This window comes from Centroberyx gerrardi, chromosome 8 (genome assembly GCF_048128805.1).
Source record: "Centroberyx gerrardi isolate f3 chromosome 8, fCenGer3.hap1.cur.20231027, whole genome shotgun sequence".
Classification (NCBI taxonomy): domain Eukaryota; kingdom Metazoa; phylum Chordata; class Actinopteri; order Beryciformes; family Berycidae; genus Centroberyx; species Centroberyx gerrardi.
The window spans coordinates 17558885-17575602 of NC_136004.1; the positions used below are offsets into that span (position 1 = coordinate 17558885).

Below are 16718 nucleotides of genomic sequence, written 5' to 3' on the forward strand. Positions count from 1 at the left end.
GCTGGAGAAGTAGTACTCTGCGGCAGTAAATACAAGGGTTATTGCATGTCAGGAAGAAGAGCTTAACAAAAAAGGAGTGAGATTGAATGAGAGGCGTAGTGGAAGCTTGACGAGGCGAGGCAGAGTACGCAGCAGACACGTATCATCCTGGTGGCATTCCTGTGTGTGTTGTGCGTAGGCTAGATTGTATTTGATGTACCCATGACTTGTCTTTCTTTTCCTCCCTCTATTGGTGGTCAGAGTGTGATTATGACTCTGGTGAGTGGGGGTTGCCTCGTGCCCCTCTGCTGTGCATCACCCCCCCCCACACACACACACACACACACACCCCATCCTCTCTGTGTCCCTTGTGTGGTCTGCCTATGTGTGGGAACTGCATGATGCCCCTCCATATCCGCTTCTCCAGATAATGATCCAGGAAAAATGTTTTTTTTTCCTGCATACATGTGACATTTTCATTTAGAATTGGCCTCAATGATATGTTACATGTAATAAAACATACAATTACAAGATCTACAAGTATCTACAAGTGTTAAGAGTGCCAATAGATGAAAGCATTTCTTCTTGAGTGACACTTGTGCTTCTTCCCCCAGGTAGAGAATATGAGGGCTACCAGCCATTGTGGTTTCACCAGAGGAGGAACTCAGTCACTGGAGAGACAAACTTTGTGTACAAGGGAGGATACTGGGAGACCAAGGACAGACAGGACTGGAGCATGTGTCCTGAGATCTTCTAACCCAGGAGCTTGGCCTGGACCACACCTAACCTCAGTGGACTCGCCCCAGACAGAGAACTGCTCTGCCTCTGGCCCTTCAGCAACAGGGCTTAGCCGGCTTCAGAGCACCGTGTGGACCTTTGTGAGCATGAGAATGTGTATGTCTCACACACTCTCAAAATACACTGTACCTCCAAATGTACACTCTCACTCTGTTTTTACAACGGGGATTAAGAAGGGGCATTCCTTAAATAATCCCCCCCCTTTTGACACTATACTAACAGCAGTGAGTTAGTGTGGATGTGCGGTGAGATGGTGGCGTTTTAACACCTCACTTAGGCACCTGCAAGCTTCTGAAATCAGGTGCTCCACAATGCACTTTTCTGTGTTCACTCCATTTGTTTTCAAGAGTTTTATCGATTGAACAGAAACCCATATCAAAGCAGCTTGCCTCTCTGTAAAGATGGATAGACCGACAACTAACAGGGACAAAATCATATTGAGGCGCACATAGAAATAGAACAGTGTTGATTTAACTCTTGCAGTTTTTCAAAGGTTATTAAAAAAAGTGTCTTCACATCCTCTGTTTTATTCAGCACAAGTGAGATTATGCTAGGCATAGATTATAAAGCTTGAATAAGTTTCCTCCTTGTGATTTGAAGTGCTCAGTTTTTTTGTCCCCTTTGGTTGCATAATGAAGGAGGCTAGGGCCTGAATATGGTGTCTGGAAAGTCATGTCTGTTAGCTTTCATTATCAACAGCTAATGTTCAACTTTTCTTATACAGTAGAACCTAGATTATCTGAACTGATGGACATAATGAACACAATATGCAGCAGTGCAGACCTATGTTCTATTAATTGTGTGTGAATGTTGGGATTTCCTTGTAGGTACATGCAATTAGAGTCTGTTCAGTAGCCAATTAGACGATAGTCCATGTAGAGATAATATGGCTGCTTAACCATTTCATATTTTGAATATGAATTGCCTCTGTGTTTCAGTGCATTTCAGTCATCTGAACATTTATCTGGCTCAAACAGCCTCCATTTTCAAGGGTTTCAGATTAGCAACATTCTACTTTAGTCAGTCCTCTGGTTGTAACACAACATTAGTACAATAACACAAGAGTACAACATTAAACTTCACAACATCCATATCGCTGGTATAGGAATCTTTATCAGAGAAACTGAATAAGCACTTTTCACTGTGGGTAACCATAGGTTAATACATATCTCTGTGTCGATGTTGAGAAGACTTCACTTTGTATGTTTATTTACCTTGTCCTTTGGTGCTCTCCCATAGCAACACATACTGCATCCTTGGTGACCATTTTTCAGTGACATGTCTCAGTGATTGTACAAAGTATAGAGTCTGCACCAAATCACTGAGCTATTCAGTAATTATCACCCAATACATCAATATCCAGGCACATGGTGATTTCATAGTGTACAATGGGCTGGTTCTGCAGTCTCCATCAGTCACTAGTTAGTAGTTCAGATGTTTCCAACAGGACTACTTGAGCCTCTGACTGGAGTTGTGGGTCTGAAGTGTCCAGCGTGGCTTCAGCTGACAGAAGGTTTTGGGTTGTGGAAACAGACAGGCTGGTTCCTGTAGCGCACCGCTGTGCAGTCAGCTCCAGCCACACAGGACTGTCCCAACCACTGCTCCAGACCCACCACAGCTCTGTAGTCCTCCCATAAAATGTTCAACAGATGTGGACAAGCTGATCTGGGATCAGCTCACGAAGCTACTGTCAGTCTTTTGCCTTTGAATTGACTGAACATGGGAAACGAGTCCCCTGATCTGTGCACTACATGTCTAAGGTGACAAGAGTTTTGAAAACCAGTTAGTATTTTTTGTAATTATTGTTAGGAATGTAGAATCAAGGCTGGAGGTATTGTATCTGCCGTCTAGTCGTTTGTGTGAATATTTTGTGATAAGAGAATGATATTGTAAAATGAAGAGTAATTATACTAATCTGAATATTAAGTTATCTGTACAGTATAGTTCAAATCGGAAACTTGACTGAATGAGCCTAAGTAATTTTAACCTTTAATCCAAATTAATACCGCAAAAAGATGGAAGTTAATTCTGACACACGCACAGTTTGGCTGCAGATTTAATGTTTTATATTTACAAAGACTGACTTGACACACTGAAAAAAATCATTTTTATAGAGTCCTACTACTAGCACATTATTAACCTTGGTTCAGTTATCAGTTCACAGATCAATACATCTGACAGTGCCTCTAATGCGCAGGCCATAAGGGTCTGAGGTATGCACTGGATAAGAGTGTCATTCACGTAGAATACCACCCTGCACAGAGTGTTCGGCTGATAGAGTGAAGATCTCAAGGGTGATAACAGCTAAAAAGGAATGTGAGCTGGTAAAATGTAAAAGGTTTATCTGTGAGGTTCTTCATCAGTCACTTAATGATTGTTATGTTTTTGCACAGAAGAGTACTCCCTACTCCTATTTACATAAATGGTTTTAGTGCATTTTTGATTTGTCACGAGTTTGATAAATCACTAAATCTCTTTCGTCACAGAGCAAAAGGCTTTATTTTGCTGTACTATTTTGGGTTCTCTTCCTGTCTATCCACTTCACACCATTTACTTTTCAGCAGTCATAAATATGTTTCTTCTCACATTGTGTGCATCAACACAAACACTCCCATAGGCACATACATAAATACAGGCTGTTGACGTTTGAATCATATCAGAATGGTCACACCTGGGACGAACATTAACGCGGCAAGGTGTTTTATTTTTGCTATATTGAAAATTGTCATTGTACATTTAATACTAAACCATCGCGCACAGTATCGACATTTGAAAGAACACAGATCACTATTGAAGTGTGGTGAAGAAATTGTACAAATGGCAAGTTAATCTATGATTCCTTTCTCAGCGATCAACTTGAGATTCACTAGAGATTTACTTTAATATATTGTGTTTGAGATAGATGATTTTATATTTGAATATACATGTTATATTTTGAATGATAATGGAGAGCTCATCATACGTTTAATCAGTATATTTCCAAATAACGTGACCTCAGTACTTGACGGTGACTTGCCTACTGAAGCTGCCCCAGTGAGGGCCTGTACAGTATCGGACAGCTGTAGCAATAACACAGTGAGGTGTAGAGGATTTATTAACACATGGCTCCTGTTGCTTCAAATAGAACAGTTGTCTGCCTCATGCAGAAAGGGAATAAACCAACCAAAGTGTATGTGGAGAGTGTACTGTAGACTAAAACTCTTCAACTGCCTTCCCTATCTAAGAGGTTTCTAATGTAAACCCCCTCTCGTTGTTTTTCTCATTTTCATCTCACTTAATTCACTATGGTTTGATTTAGCTTTAATTTTTATGCTTTTATTTTCTGTTCTGATTTCTACTTTCTCATGGGTGCCATTATTCTTATGTTGATGTATTCATATGTATGCATAATGAGTTGAGGTTTGTGTGTACGTACGACACACATTTGCTTCTCATTTTATGCTGCTCAGTTCTTTTGAGGCAGAAGTATAGTAATGAAGATGGGGAGATTTTTCATGCCTTGTCTAAACTGAACCCTGCTACTCCTTGGACTGTGACTCATGGCCTTGTTGCGAGATGGTAATGATGTTGGTAATGGTTAATAGTGATGAAAGTCATGAGACACATCACAACAGGGGTCTGGTACAGGAGGTCAAAGGTGAAAAGTAATGACCTGCCTTGACTACTCTTACTCCCCAGATACACACAGGTGTATTCAGGTTTAACTGCAGATTCTTCAACTGAGGTTTTGCTTCTTTTTTTAAATTGTGTATTTTCTCCCTTAATTTATACTCATATAACATTGTCTTTAAACAAGAAAGACACAATGACAAAAAAGAAGATAATAAAGTTGTTACTGTTGACACTGGATTTCTGTCTGCTGTTTTGTTTTTAATTTTCTCTCTGTAGTTGAACCTCATTAAGGATGGACTGGGTTTATCTGAAATAAGTAGGCTATCTTTAGTAAATAAATAAATAAAAAGTGGGTCCCTCACTTCAAATTAGGTACCCTCATTTTTTAAAACTAATTGTAACAGTTTATCAAGATTTTTGTGAGAATAAAGGGGGACGAAATGCAGATGTAGATCAGTAGTTCAGCTGCATGCATACATAAAAATAAAACTTTTTTTTTTTTTGGTAGTGATGTTAGCAGTTAATGTTACTACTGAAGTACTACTACTACTATTACTACTAGTATTACGCTACTAGGCCCACTACTACTAAAACTACTACTAATAATACTAGTAATAGTAGGCCACCTCAACAGGTTACTCGAGTACAACAAGCTATTTAGTTGATCTCCATCTCTTGTAATGAACACGAAGAAGGCCTATCTAGAGTATTATATACTGTCTAGTTAGTACATACTTTGGCGCTAATAGTCCCGCTATGAGAGCGGCAGTGCGCCGCCTCCTTGACGCACCGTTCTGTCTGGGCCGCGCGCTGTTTGACCGTTGTCATGGGCAACCGACTGAAGCTTCTGTCAATCAAGGCTTCCAGCAGCAGCTGTGTACCACTGTACAGGACTAGCTACAAGTGTCAAGTTCATCGATGTAAACTTCCTGTCCTCTGAAAGTAAGTCATGCATGCTTGGGGCAAAGGTTGACAAAGTTGTTTTGTTTATTTAGGACTTTTAAATGTGAAATGACATGCACGTAACTCATTACACGAGCGGCAGAAAGACTGGCATGTGATTTAACAGGTTGTGTTTAGTCTGTTAGGCTAGTTTCATGCCACTTCTCAGTAACTTGGCTCGGTCAGAGCAGTCTAAAAATATAAACTCCAATCAGTAATGGTATGTGAACCTACTGTGAAAATGCTTTTAGATAAGGAATAAAAAAAAAAAAGGCTTTTTGAAATACTCTGTTAAGTGACATTAAGTCTGTCACTCATGGCTTGCATTCATTTGAGAAAAAAACATCCTGCATTATAGTGGACTAAAATTTACAGCTCCTGTGCTGAATGTTAATTTTGTGTAACGGTTAGGGGGCCTGAAACACGGGAATGGCACAGGAATTTATAGTTTCCTTTGTGAAAAGAAGTCAGTTTGGTTTGCTCTCAGGCTAAATGGTCAGGGTTTCCAGGGCAACTGACCAACATCAGCCCCCACTCCTCACTACTGGCCAGCCAGCTCAACTGCTGATATTGGGAATGTTGTGTGTGTAGGCTCTGACGCTGAAGGTCTGCATGTGTGCTTTGCTTTCAGTCCTAGGACATGGAGAGCAGGCACGAAGGAGCAGAAGGAGATGCAGAGGACACAGATGAGCTTCTCTACACTGGTCCGAGGTTTTGCCTATACAGTACAGTGCATATCTAACTCTCCTGGGAATTATATCTCAGCTCATCCCACTCTTACTGTGAAACCCCTCCCTTCCCTCTCTTCCTTCACAGACCTGGATGACAACAGCAGTGTGTTTGGACTGAATCCTCCGCCTCTCAAACTGGACCACTGTGATCTCCTCCTAGATGCCATTGATGCTCAGCTTAGTCAGCTGCAGGTCAGTGTATTTTCCTTGACTGTAACAAAAACAGGGCACTTCAACTTAAAGTGAGAAAGTTACCTACATTAGTCATTATATCTACATTAGTTGACCTAATGCAGTTACAGCTTAACCAGATATTAAGTCATTTGCTATGTGACACTTTGACAGTTAAAGTTGCCCTGATAATAGCAACAGTTTGCCATTGGATACAGGTAGCTAGTCTCTCCCTATCCACACAGGCAGAAGGAGTCACCCACTGCCTGGAGCACTATTCATAAGGTTATAATCTTATAATAAATCTAATTTATTTGAGTATGGAACTAATGAAATTGGTGAGGTTATCAACCTCATACATCCAAGATATAATCCAATGTGCATTTGCACAGGCACAGGTTGAAGTCAAGCAATCATCTATCTATCATGAAAAAAAACAAAAACTAAAATGAGGAATTATTCTTTGACCCAATAAGCATAATGTAATGAATGTGTGCAGGTCCCAAACCACAAACGTGAGGCAATTTCCAGAAAACACGACTGCAGTGATGCAGGTACTGTATGTTATAACATGCATGCACCTCATGCCAAATTTGGAGAGTGTATGTTTTTTTCAGATGAAATTTACAGTATTTTTGGAATCTTTCTAGCACCTCTTAGCTGGAGCCAATCCATGAGCAAGGACACAGGGCTTGGAAGTACAACACAAACAAATGACAGCCCCATCTCTTGTCTTGATTTGCTGCACACTAAGACGAAGGACCAAACATCAGGTAATATTTGTCCAGCTGTCTTGTCTTCCAATTCATGTCTACATTGGTGTTATTTTTTATTTGACCCCCAATCCCTACAAGAGGTTGTCTTTTGACAAGTAATCCTTGAGATCCTTGTTTTATTTATTTTATTTTGGCATCATCTTTGGTGGTAAGTGATCATTGCTGTGGTGTTTTTGTGCTGCACTACCCAGAGATCACTTCACAGTAACCTGGCTATTGGCCATACTCCAGTTAAGGTCTTATTCGGGTTAAGCTGTTTACATATACCTTTAACGGCTTTATTCATGGTAACAGGGAGACTCAATGGCAGTAAATGCCATTGAGTCTCCCTATTACCATGAATAAAGCCGTTAACAGGATATTTTTTGTCCACCAGCAAAAAAGTATGAAAGCCTCTCCCTCGCTCTTTGACTGAGCAGCAGCTTACTTCTAATACAGTGGAAAGAAATTATGATCCCAGTAGTAATAGTAATAGCAGGTACTGCTTGCCGCCATGTTGTTTGTCAATATCAAATGCACCCATAATGCTGTGTGAGTTCGCACAGACGGCAAAAACCAAAAGAGTAAGAGTAAGAAGTTTATGTGCCACGGTAATCTGTTCAATATTGGAGTAAGCCAGGCATCTTAACCAGGTTTCTCATATCAGAGTATGAGCTTAACTGGGTTATTCTAACCAAGTTATTCAATTTACATGCGTCGACCCAAAACCAGGTTACTTGACTAACTGGATTAAGTACGGAATTCTCATGCATGGAATCATAGCCAGTGTGGCCAGTGCTGACCCGTCTGATTTCTGTTGATGAAGTTTGAGTTTCTGTAGGTACCGGCCTTTTCTTTATCTGTTCAGCCATGGCAGTTGTTGTTGTTCGGGCTAACAACCCATTTCTTCTTCTATTTATTCCAAACAAATCGTTGTTGCTGCTGCCGGTAACATAAAACACATCACTGTGCGCCAGATGATTTTTCCCGGGAAAGACCTACCTGACACCTTAGAACAGCAAATAAAAAAGCTGGCTATAAACTGTCTATATGTTGAATCACTATTCTATCAATCAGCAATAGAAAGAAGCAAAACGGACATTTATTTATATGAAATTGCAGGGTAACTGAACTGGTAGCCTATCTTGGTAATCAAGCCTAGTTCTTGGTAATCATCAACCAAGAACAGCCTCCTCAGAGACTGCAGGACCATACTTTTCCTCTTTCACTCTGCTTACATCTCCTGTCCTGCTTGGTCCCTCCTCCCATCTGTGACCTGGAAGATGGTTATAGCCTGGATGTCTCTCACCTCTCCACCCCCGTCTCCCCTCTGCTCTGCCCCCAGAGAGGAGCTCAGGAAGCTCCCAGGAAGGTCCCGCTGGTCAGAAGGAGTCAGAAAAGAAGATGGACAGAAGGACGAGAGACGAAGAGGGTGTGGAGTCTCGGAGGGAGCAGTGCATCTGGAGGCTAGAGAGGCTGCTTGGAGATGCCTGCAGTGGAGGGAGGGTGGCAGGAGAAACGCACCCTCCTTCAGACAGTATCTGCACCGAGGACTTTGTCAGACGCTTCACAGAGGAGATGGTGGGATTGCCACTGCCGGGCGGGAGCATGCGGCAACAAGACACAGAGGAAGAGGCTGAGAGGACAGAGATGTCAGACAGCGCCACTTGTCAGAGCGAGCAGAAGGGAGAAAGTGTTCTTAATGTCAGGAGAAGAGAAACAGAGAAGCGTGGGAGCAGCAGTACTGATACAGAGAATCCTCACCATCACCTGTCAGACAAACCGGGCCAGAGAGACGAGCCGGAGAAACGTCTTTGTGACAGCTATGGAGTAAAGACATCAAGTGTTAGTGAGAAAGCAGGAGCTGGAGAGAGACACAAAGCGCCACAGAGGCTCGGTGATTATAGCAGCAGTGAGTACGGCCTTCCCTCTCTTTACAAACCTTTGGGAGACAGTAAAGAGATGTCAAGGCAGACATGCTCAGATCTTTATTATTGCTGTTAGATCCAGCAGGTGAGGATAAGAAACAAAAAAAGGAATTTTCTTATGGGTTTCTGAGAAAATCTCTACATCACTGAGTGGGTTGGTGTCACCTTGTGGAATGATTGATAATGAATAGCTACCTTACTGATTTTTCCTGTTATGGCTCTGGTACTCCGGTACTGTTTTCTGGTTCAAAAAAAGAGGAAAGTCATCACTACCAAATAAATTATGCGTTTCAGTACTAGGTCTTCATCAGCGTTTCCCAATGTTTCCCAGTGTTTTTTTTAAACACTATTGAAGCTCCTACTAGTGCTGAAATGTGTTTGTTTCTTTGTCTGCTGCTGTGCATTATTAACATGTTTGTAATTTATTCACTAGTGTGGACCTACCTCTTCTTTTGAACCTGTATGCACAAGAGTCTGCACCCTGACGGCATCAAGAAGAGTTTTGAGTTGAACGGACAAGTTCTTTACTCCTGTGTTTTCTCTCATTCCTCTTTCAGTCTCTGACATCAGCAATGAAACAGAGGCTCTGACAGAACGTGAAACACCGAGGCAGAACAAGAGCCATTCTCCCAAGGCCAGGAGTTTGGCAGGTACCACACACAGATTACACTGCACCTGCCAGCACAGTCCAGCTAATCCTCTTGGAAATCCATGCATTGCGAACAGTAATTGCAGGCTGCTTGTTTCTTGCGTAGGAGTACCTGTGTGGAGTTTTGACACAGTGTCCATCGACAGTGATCTTGACTCTGTCTGCACACAGCAAGTCAGGCAGCACATCCACAGCAGGCCAGGTGAGAGACTGGAGCAAGGGTGGAGGAAAGTGATTACATACAAATGAGGAGTTGTTTCATTCCAAAATGAGAAAATATGTTGATCTGAAATATCCACCATTTGAAAAATGATAATGACCTTTTTTTCTAGAATTGATATAGACTGCTTTGGAAATGTAGAAAAATTGTAGAGCATAAGATATGATACAAATTATAATTAATGTCAGTGGTGTGGCCCTCTAGGATGGCGCTCTCTCATTCAGTCTGTCAGGGATATGGATGTCCTCTGCACTGACCAGAGTGATTATGATACACCCACACAGGAACCAAGTGAACCTCAATATACATCAGGTAAAGCAAGACAGACCGTGTATCTAATTACAAATCAATAATACTGTAACTCATATGGCAATTATGAAAATTGCTACTTCCTATTTTGCTTTCTCTCTCTGATCCTGGTTTCTCTCTCTCTTCCAAGACTCCACAGTAATATAAAAGTTTATCATTTAATATAATTAAATTTGCCTTTGTTTGTTCACCAAGTCCTGAGATCCAGTCATGGAAATGTGAATGGTGGAAGTCCGCCTCTCCGTAAAGCACAGCGTAATAGAAGAGACACTCCCAGGTAAACCTAATAGAAAAGGCTTGAAAAACATACCAAGTATTTCAGTCTTATATGCAGTCTCACCACTAAATGCTTATGCTGCTTATGTTTCTGACTTACACACTGTGGGTGTTTGTGTTTCCCAGGTGTGTGCGTTCTTTGGGTGAGGACGACGAGGACACAGATGACGGATATAACTGTTGGAGCAGGAGGTGCCGGCCTGAGAAAACATCAGGGGGTCGGCAGGAGAAGATGAAGTCAGACTGGCTAAAGATGGAGGAGCAGCTTTCTACCCTCCGACAAGTGAGGATGAGCTTCCCTGTGTGCTTCTTTTTAAGTTTGAAATATGTTTTTCTTTCTTATGTGCTAGCAGTGTGTATACATATCGTATAAATATACATATATGTGTGAAGTGTTTATACACAGTGTATGTGTGTTGTATAAATTCTCCTGTGTACATGTGCATCAGTCATTGTCTAGCTTGGTCTGCGTTTGCTTTAGAAATGTGAAAAAGAGGAGGAGACGCTAAAGTTGAAGAGAACTCAGTTAAGTGAAGTCGAGCTCTCACTCTCTGAACTTCAACAGAGAAGGAAGGTACAGTGCAGCATCTTCAAATGTTTATTAGAATACTGTGTATAGAAGTCGAAGTAATGCTGACAGTTATAATTTGTGTCCCAGCATGCCTTGCAGGGGCTGGAGCGGCTGAGTGCAGAGACGGCACAGATGGAGCGGGAGAGGCGGAGTTTGGAATCCAGTCTGAGAGACAGCAGGGCCGAGACAGACTCCATCAAGTATGAAACCAAACCACTGCTGATCTTACATTGTACAGAGTCATAGGGATCAAGGTGGTAACATGACATAATCCTCTGTGAGGGATAGTACTGTACAAGAGTAATGCAGTGGTGAATGTGTTGCAGTTGCCAGCTGCGTAAGCTGCAGAGGCAGAGAGACTCCTGTCTGCAGGAGGTTAGGGACATGGAGGAGGAACTGGCAACTCTGTGTCAACGCAGAATGGCTCTAAAGGATGGAGCCTGCATGGAGAGGGTAATGTTCCCTGACTCACTCAATATGTCTTTCAATTCTTGGTTGCACTCGGTCATTCACACATTTCAATATCTCAGTTTGTTGTCTAATGCAACACTTAATCATCATCTTTTCGCCCCACCGCTTCGTTAACAGAGCAGTGTCGTCGTGTCAGTGCTGGAGAGGGAGGAGATGGAAAGACAGCTGGACAGCGCCAAAACAGAACTGTTTGCTGAACAGCGGCGCACAAGAGACAAGCTAGACTCCATGCAAGAAGTACAGTATTAGAGTGAAAATCTATACTGAGAGAAGGCAATTTTGTTTTTGTGTTTTTCTAGTTTCTGAGTTTGAATGTATCTCTGGATATGTGTTGTTGGAGCAGAGGTTGGAGGAGGCTCGTGAGGAGATTAACCGGGTCACAGAGGAGGAGAGCTCACTGAGGAACAGGTGCGCCTGTCTGGAGGAGAAACAGAGGCGGAAACAGGAGCAGATGGAGGTGGCATCTTCTGTCATCATTCATTACTTTGATCATTTAGAATAAAAAACACACATTTGTGTATTAAGCTACTGCTACAATGTCAACACCCTCATTTTGTGCATTTCTTATTCTCAGTCTCTCTCTCTGTCTCACTCCCTCCCTCTCTCACTCTCTCTCTCAGGCTTTAGAGTTTCAAGCGAGTGAGCTGCAGGGTGAACTGGGAGAATACAAGGTTAAGGTGGGCTCCCTGGAGAGGATTTTGGCCCAGAAGGAACTGCAGCTGCTGGGTTTACAGGAAGAATGTAGTGCCTTGCAAACAGACAGAGATGGACTGCAGGGGGAGCTCCAAAACCTGAAAAACCAGCACTGCACTGCACTGAGAGAAGCCCAGGAGCAGGCCCACAGAGTAATGGTAAGTGTGGAGACAGATGGAGCCTGTCTGTGAGTGTGGAAGTCTACAAGTCATGATATTTGTAATGCAGTTTAAAGTAATACTCTTTTCTGATTCAGAAGGCAGAATTAGAGCAGCGGAACAAGGAGTTGGCTTTGGCTCATGAGCAACAGATGCAGAAGGTGACAAAGGTTTCTGCAATACTGAAATACAAATTTTTCCTCAAAGTTTGAATGATGGCATGATCCCCCTGGCCTGCTGTGTGTATTCAGGTTTGTAAGCAGGCTGAGGAGGAGAAAGCAAGTGCTTTGACAGAACAGGCAGTGTCTCTCACACGGCACATTGAGTCCCTACAGAGTTCCATGCAGGTCAGTGTGTTTTCCTGAACATAGTCTGAGAAAAAGTTAGAAAACCACTGCTACCACAACATATATCTGTTTGCTCTTTTATCCTTGCACCTTGCACTACCATGAGAACTTATATTTTTTAGCTTATTTTTCCCGTCCTGGCAGCTAAAAGAGGAAGAAGCAAGGAAGTTAAAGGAATCTCTTGAGCAGCAGAGGGAGGTGGCGAAGAACCGCGAAGAGGAGCTGCATGCAGAAGCCTTAGAGAAGGTGCGTAAAATCCCTGCATATATATATAATCCTCTACCTGACAAAGACCTACACAAACTTCTTCATCATGACTGCTCTCCCACTCAGGTGCGCAAAGCAATAGAGGAGAAGAGGAGGAAGTGGGAGGCAGAAAAAGTGGAAGCTGTGCAGGTGCATTGTGGGATACTGGAGGAGCAAAACAGAAAGAGCTTGGAGAAAGTGAGGAGTGAGATGGAGCGAGAGAAGAGGAATGCGCTGGCTCTTCAAAATAAAGTGGTGGAACTGCAAACAGTAAGAAGTCTATCAATCATGGCATGTAATATTACTACTGTAGATATAACAATAAATACATTTACCTCCTCTGTCCTTATATGTTCTTCTTTCCATCTGTAAGAGAGTGCAGGAGTTGGAGAGTGAAGGCTTTGTGCAGCAGAGAGAGCAGGAGTCTGTGCTGGCGGTGCAGAGGTTGCACAGACACATGGAACAGGTGCAAGAAAACCACAGACACTCTCAACATGCATCTGCAGACAGTTTACTGGACACACAGTGATGTGAGGTGTTGTGGAAAAGTTAATATGGTGGTCTGTGGTCACAGGAGAGCCAGAAGAAGGTGCTGAGGCTCGAGCGGGCTGTTCAGCTGGCAGAGGAGGAGGCTGACAGACTCCGGATGGTGCTGGGAGACAGGGGGAGCAGCCAGAAGCAAGCCACAGCCAGGCTGGAGCAGCAGCTCAGGCACTGGGCCCAGGAGCTGGGGGCAGAGTGCCAGCATCTGCACCTCTTACTGGAACAGTGTGGAGCCAGAGGAAGTGCTATGCAACTACCTCACAGGTATACATTCCTGTACTGACTTGCATGTATTCTCTCTCTGTGGTGCAGGAAGGAGTCTCAAGCAGACTTTGACAGCCTGGGGTATTTCCACTTGATTTTCAGCTTTTAATTATTTTGATGCTGTTTTATTGTGCAGTCCTACAGTGGCCGAGGCACTCAAAAATCTGCAAACACTGAGAGAGCAGTTACAGCACTTGATTAGCCATCTGCACCAGCAGCTCGATTCTCAGAAACAAACCACTGAGCAACTGAGTCAAGACAAGGTATGTTTGGTATACATATAATACCTAGTGTATCTAAACGCACTAAATGTACACATAGATGTTTACAAGTTCATATTTGTTTTTTCAGGAGCGAGAATTGCGCATTCAGAGGGAACAGATGGGGATGGAGAGAGACCAGGCTTTGGATTCTCTAAAGGAGCGGCTCATTCAGGTATGAACTTTACCCGACAATGTTCACACACTTTGTAAAACTCACACATAGACACAAACAAAAACATCTATTCCATCTCTTTTCTACAGGCGCACATTGAGGAGTTAAGCAGTCTGAACTGGGCTCATATGTGTGAGGGAGGGGATGAGGGGGGAGGAGTGGCAGCGTCTCTTCGCAGGCAGCTGAAGGCCAAAGACCTGGAGCTATGGCAGGTCCAGAGGAGCATGGGTCAGTGGAAGGAACAGACAGCCGCCCGTCTGGCACGCAAGTTTGAAGAAGAGTTGACAGCTGAGCTGGAGAGGTAACACGCCTTATGTGGATAGTGCATTCCCCAACCTGAGTCAACCTGAAGTGCAGTCACAAAATTTTTGCTAAATATTTTTGTACTTTTTGTAAAGTTCCACATCTTCCCTGGATTATAAGTATGAAGCAGTGACCTCTCATGCTGTTTGGAAATTAAAATCACAGTGGCTCTGCCCTTCATAATGGTCCAGAAGCCCTGTAGATCTTGGCGATCCACAGAATAGAAATCAATATCAAAAGCTATTTTACTTTTTTTGTATTCAAGGTGTGTTCTCATTTTTGCCATCCCACAGGTGCAAGGCAAAGTTGTTAAAGGGCAGGTAACTGGTTTCTATGTGTGTGAAGAGTAGATGACATACTAACCAGCTCTATTGTTGTCCTCACAAAACCATGAACTCACCTCAACTCACTGTAATATGTTTAGACCATACTGTAGATGTAACATCATTAACCATACATGTGAATCCATAAGTCCTGCATGCAATTGTGTTAATTATTTACAACCTTTCAAATCTGGGCTTGTTGGTTTTCAGGAAGACATCAAAGGCACGAGAGGAGAGGCAGGAGAAATCTGAGAAGCTTGAAGGAGAGATGAGGCTCATTGCAAGGGTAAACATTTTGTACCATGTGAGACTGTGGGAGCATGAAGATCAAGCTCATATAAACAGACAATTTCAGCTTGTTCCTTGTGTCCGTACCATTCAATTCTTCATTTTTGTTAAATACTCTCTCTACTGTCTCTCTCTACCTGTGTCTCCCATCAGGAATGCAATGACTATGGAGCTCAGTATTCAGTCTCCTGTCCCTCCTCCCATGCTGGGGAGTGTGCTGCCTCCCCTGGGCCTTCAGACATGGCCTCCTTCAAGCTGCTGCGTCACCTCCAGAGCAGGGTGAAGCAGCTCCGTGCCGAAAACCAGGCCTACGCCTGCAGCCCCTCTCCTCTAAAGAAGATCCCTTTGGATTTGTCAGGGTCCTATCTTGAAACAGTGAGTACTTGTTCTTAATAGTGGATAACTGTTGATAGTTGTTATCCTGTGTGACATTGGCTGCATTTTCACAGGGTCAAACAATGATTTTACTGCAACAGCTATGAAACAATTTGTACTTTTAATTTGTTTTAAGACCAGGTGACTCATTTCTTTAAACGTTTTATTTTCAGATTGATGATCTTAGAAATGAATGTGGACTGAAATCCACATCATCATTATTTATAGACCCTGAACGTGACAAGAAAAAGCTCCCAGCCGCAAAAAAATTTGCTCACTGCAAAATTTACCTTTGAAAGAGGTTCAAACTGTGCAAGTATTGATAGAGTGGAATAAATCTTGCAGGCAGCATACTGCATTGCAAAATAGGAAAAGCACCGATCAATAACAATTTGTCAAGGAAGTTTACAGCGCAGGAAGCCGTAGCCTGTTCACATGCACTCAAATTTCAAAGGCATATGTAATTAATGGATGGAAGGTGCATTCACAGCATATATTTATAAATGACAAGTGGCACACTAAACTAGGCGCAGCACAGTAATTCTCCTCTTCAAAGGCACAGCACTTTGGGATGTAATTTGAAGTGTGTCTTACTTTCCTAAAATAAATCTAAAATTTGTTCCAAAACAGTTAAAAACATGACAAGAAAAATGCAGCTATTGTAGATGTAGCGTAATAATTTCTGTGCTTGTCTGTATAAAATCATCTAATATGGGTGTCTCCAATCCAGATCACTCAATCTCAAGACAACGCCCGGATTCAGAGCCACTCGTCAGTCAGGACAGTCCCGAGTTAAAGACATTGCACCTTACCTAAAGAGAGTGTGTGTGTGTGTGTGTGTATGTGTACATGCACTACTGATATGATGTACTATAAATCTGAGTCTTAAGCATTTCAAGTAATTTCTGTTGACCTTGGAGATGAATCATACACTGTGACCTATGTACTTCTCCATGTGACAGGGGACTAACCAGCAGGTCACAGTGACAAATGACACAACAATAAATTTGGTCATTAAGTTCACATTCCTCTGTGTTGAGGCATTCAAGTTTTATGGCTTAAGGTTAGACTGGTCTGTGTAAGTGAATGAGTGATGAACTGCCTGATTGCCTCACTGCAGATGAAGGATCATGTGAGCTTCGCCTGTCAGACTACAGCTTTATAAGGTTGACACTTTTCTTGTGTGGGAATCCCTTGTATGTTATAACCAAACATGTTCAACCATTCATGATGTACACCTTTGGAAATTGTACAATAAAGATTAAGTATTTTTCTGGCATGATTAAGGAAAATTATGGCATTAGTGTTTGACTTCTAAATAAATGCTTAAT

At 42.5% G+C, this 16718-nt stretch overlaps 2 protein-coding genes across 2 annotated transcripts in view; both read left to right on the plus strand.

Annotated features, from left to right (window-relative positions):
- osbp2b (oxysterol binding protein 2b) overlaps positions 1-4619 on the plus strand; it is a 52851-nt gene extending 48232 nt beyond the window's left edge. The window contains exon 15 of the mRNA XM_071920906.2: positions 594-4619. Within this exon, the coding sequence (XP_071777007.1) occupies positions 594-736 (143 nt within the window). The 3' untranslated portion in view covers positions 737-4619. The remainder of the gene's footprint in view (positions 1-593) is intronic.
- A 9425-nt stretch (positions 4620-14044) lies between these two features.
- Positions 14045-16665, plus strand: LOC144539609 (uncharacterized). Its single transcript, XM_078285171.1, has 5 exons — positions 14045-14098; positions 14188-14399; positions 14935-15010; positions 15166-15387; positions 16118-16665. Exons 1-5 carry the CDS (start codon positions 14045-14047, stop codon positions 16181-16183), a joined length of 630 nt encoding a protein of 209 aa, XP_078141297.1. The 3' UTR covers positions 16184-16665.
- Positions 16666-16718: the final 53 nt, after the last annotated feature.

Excerpts from the sequence above, each read along its gene's own strand:
- LOC144539609 (XM_078285171.1), top strand. The coding sequence starts at position 14,045 with ATGGGGATGGAGAGAGACCAGGCTTTGGATTCTCTAAAGGAGCGGCTC. Across the intron at positions 15,011-15,165 it reads AGATGAGGCTCATTGCAAGG|GAATGCAATGACTATGGAGC; the intron begins GTAAACATTTTG and ends GTCTCCCATCAG. Across the intron at positions 15,388-16,117 it reads CAGGGTCCTATCTTGAAACA|ATCACTCAATCTCAAGACAA; the intron begins GTGAGTACTTGT and ends TCTCCAATCCAG.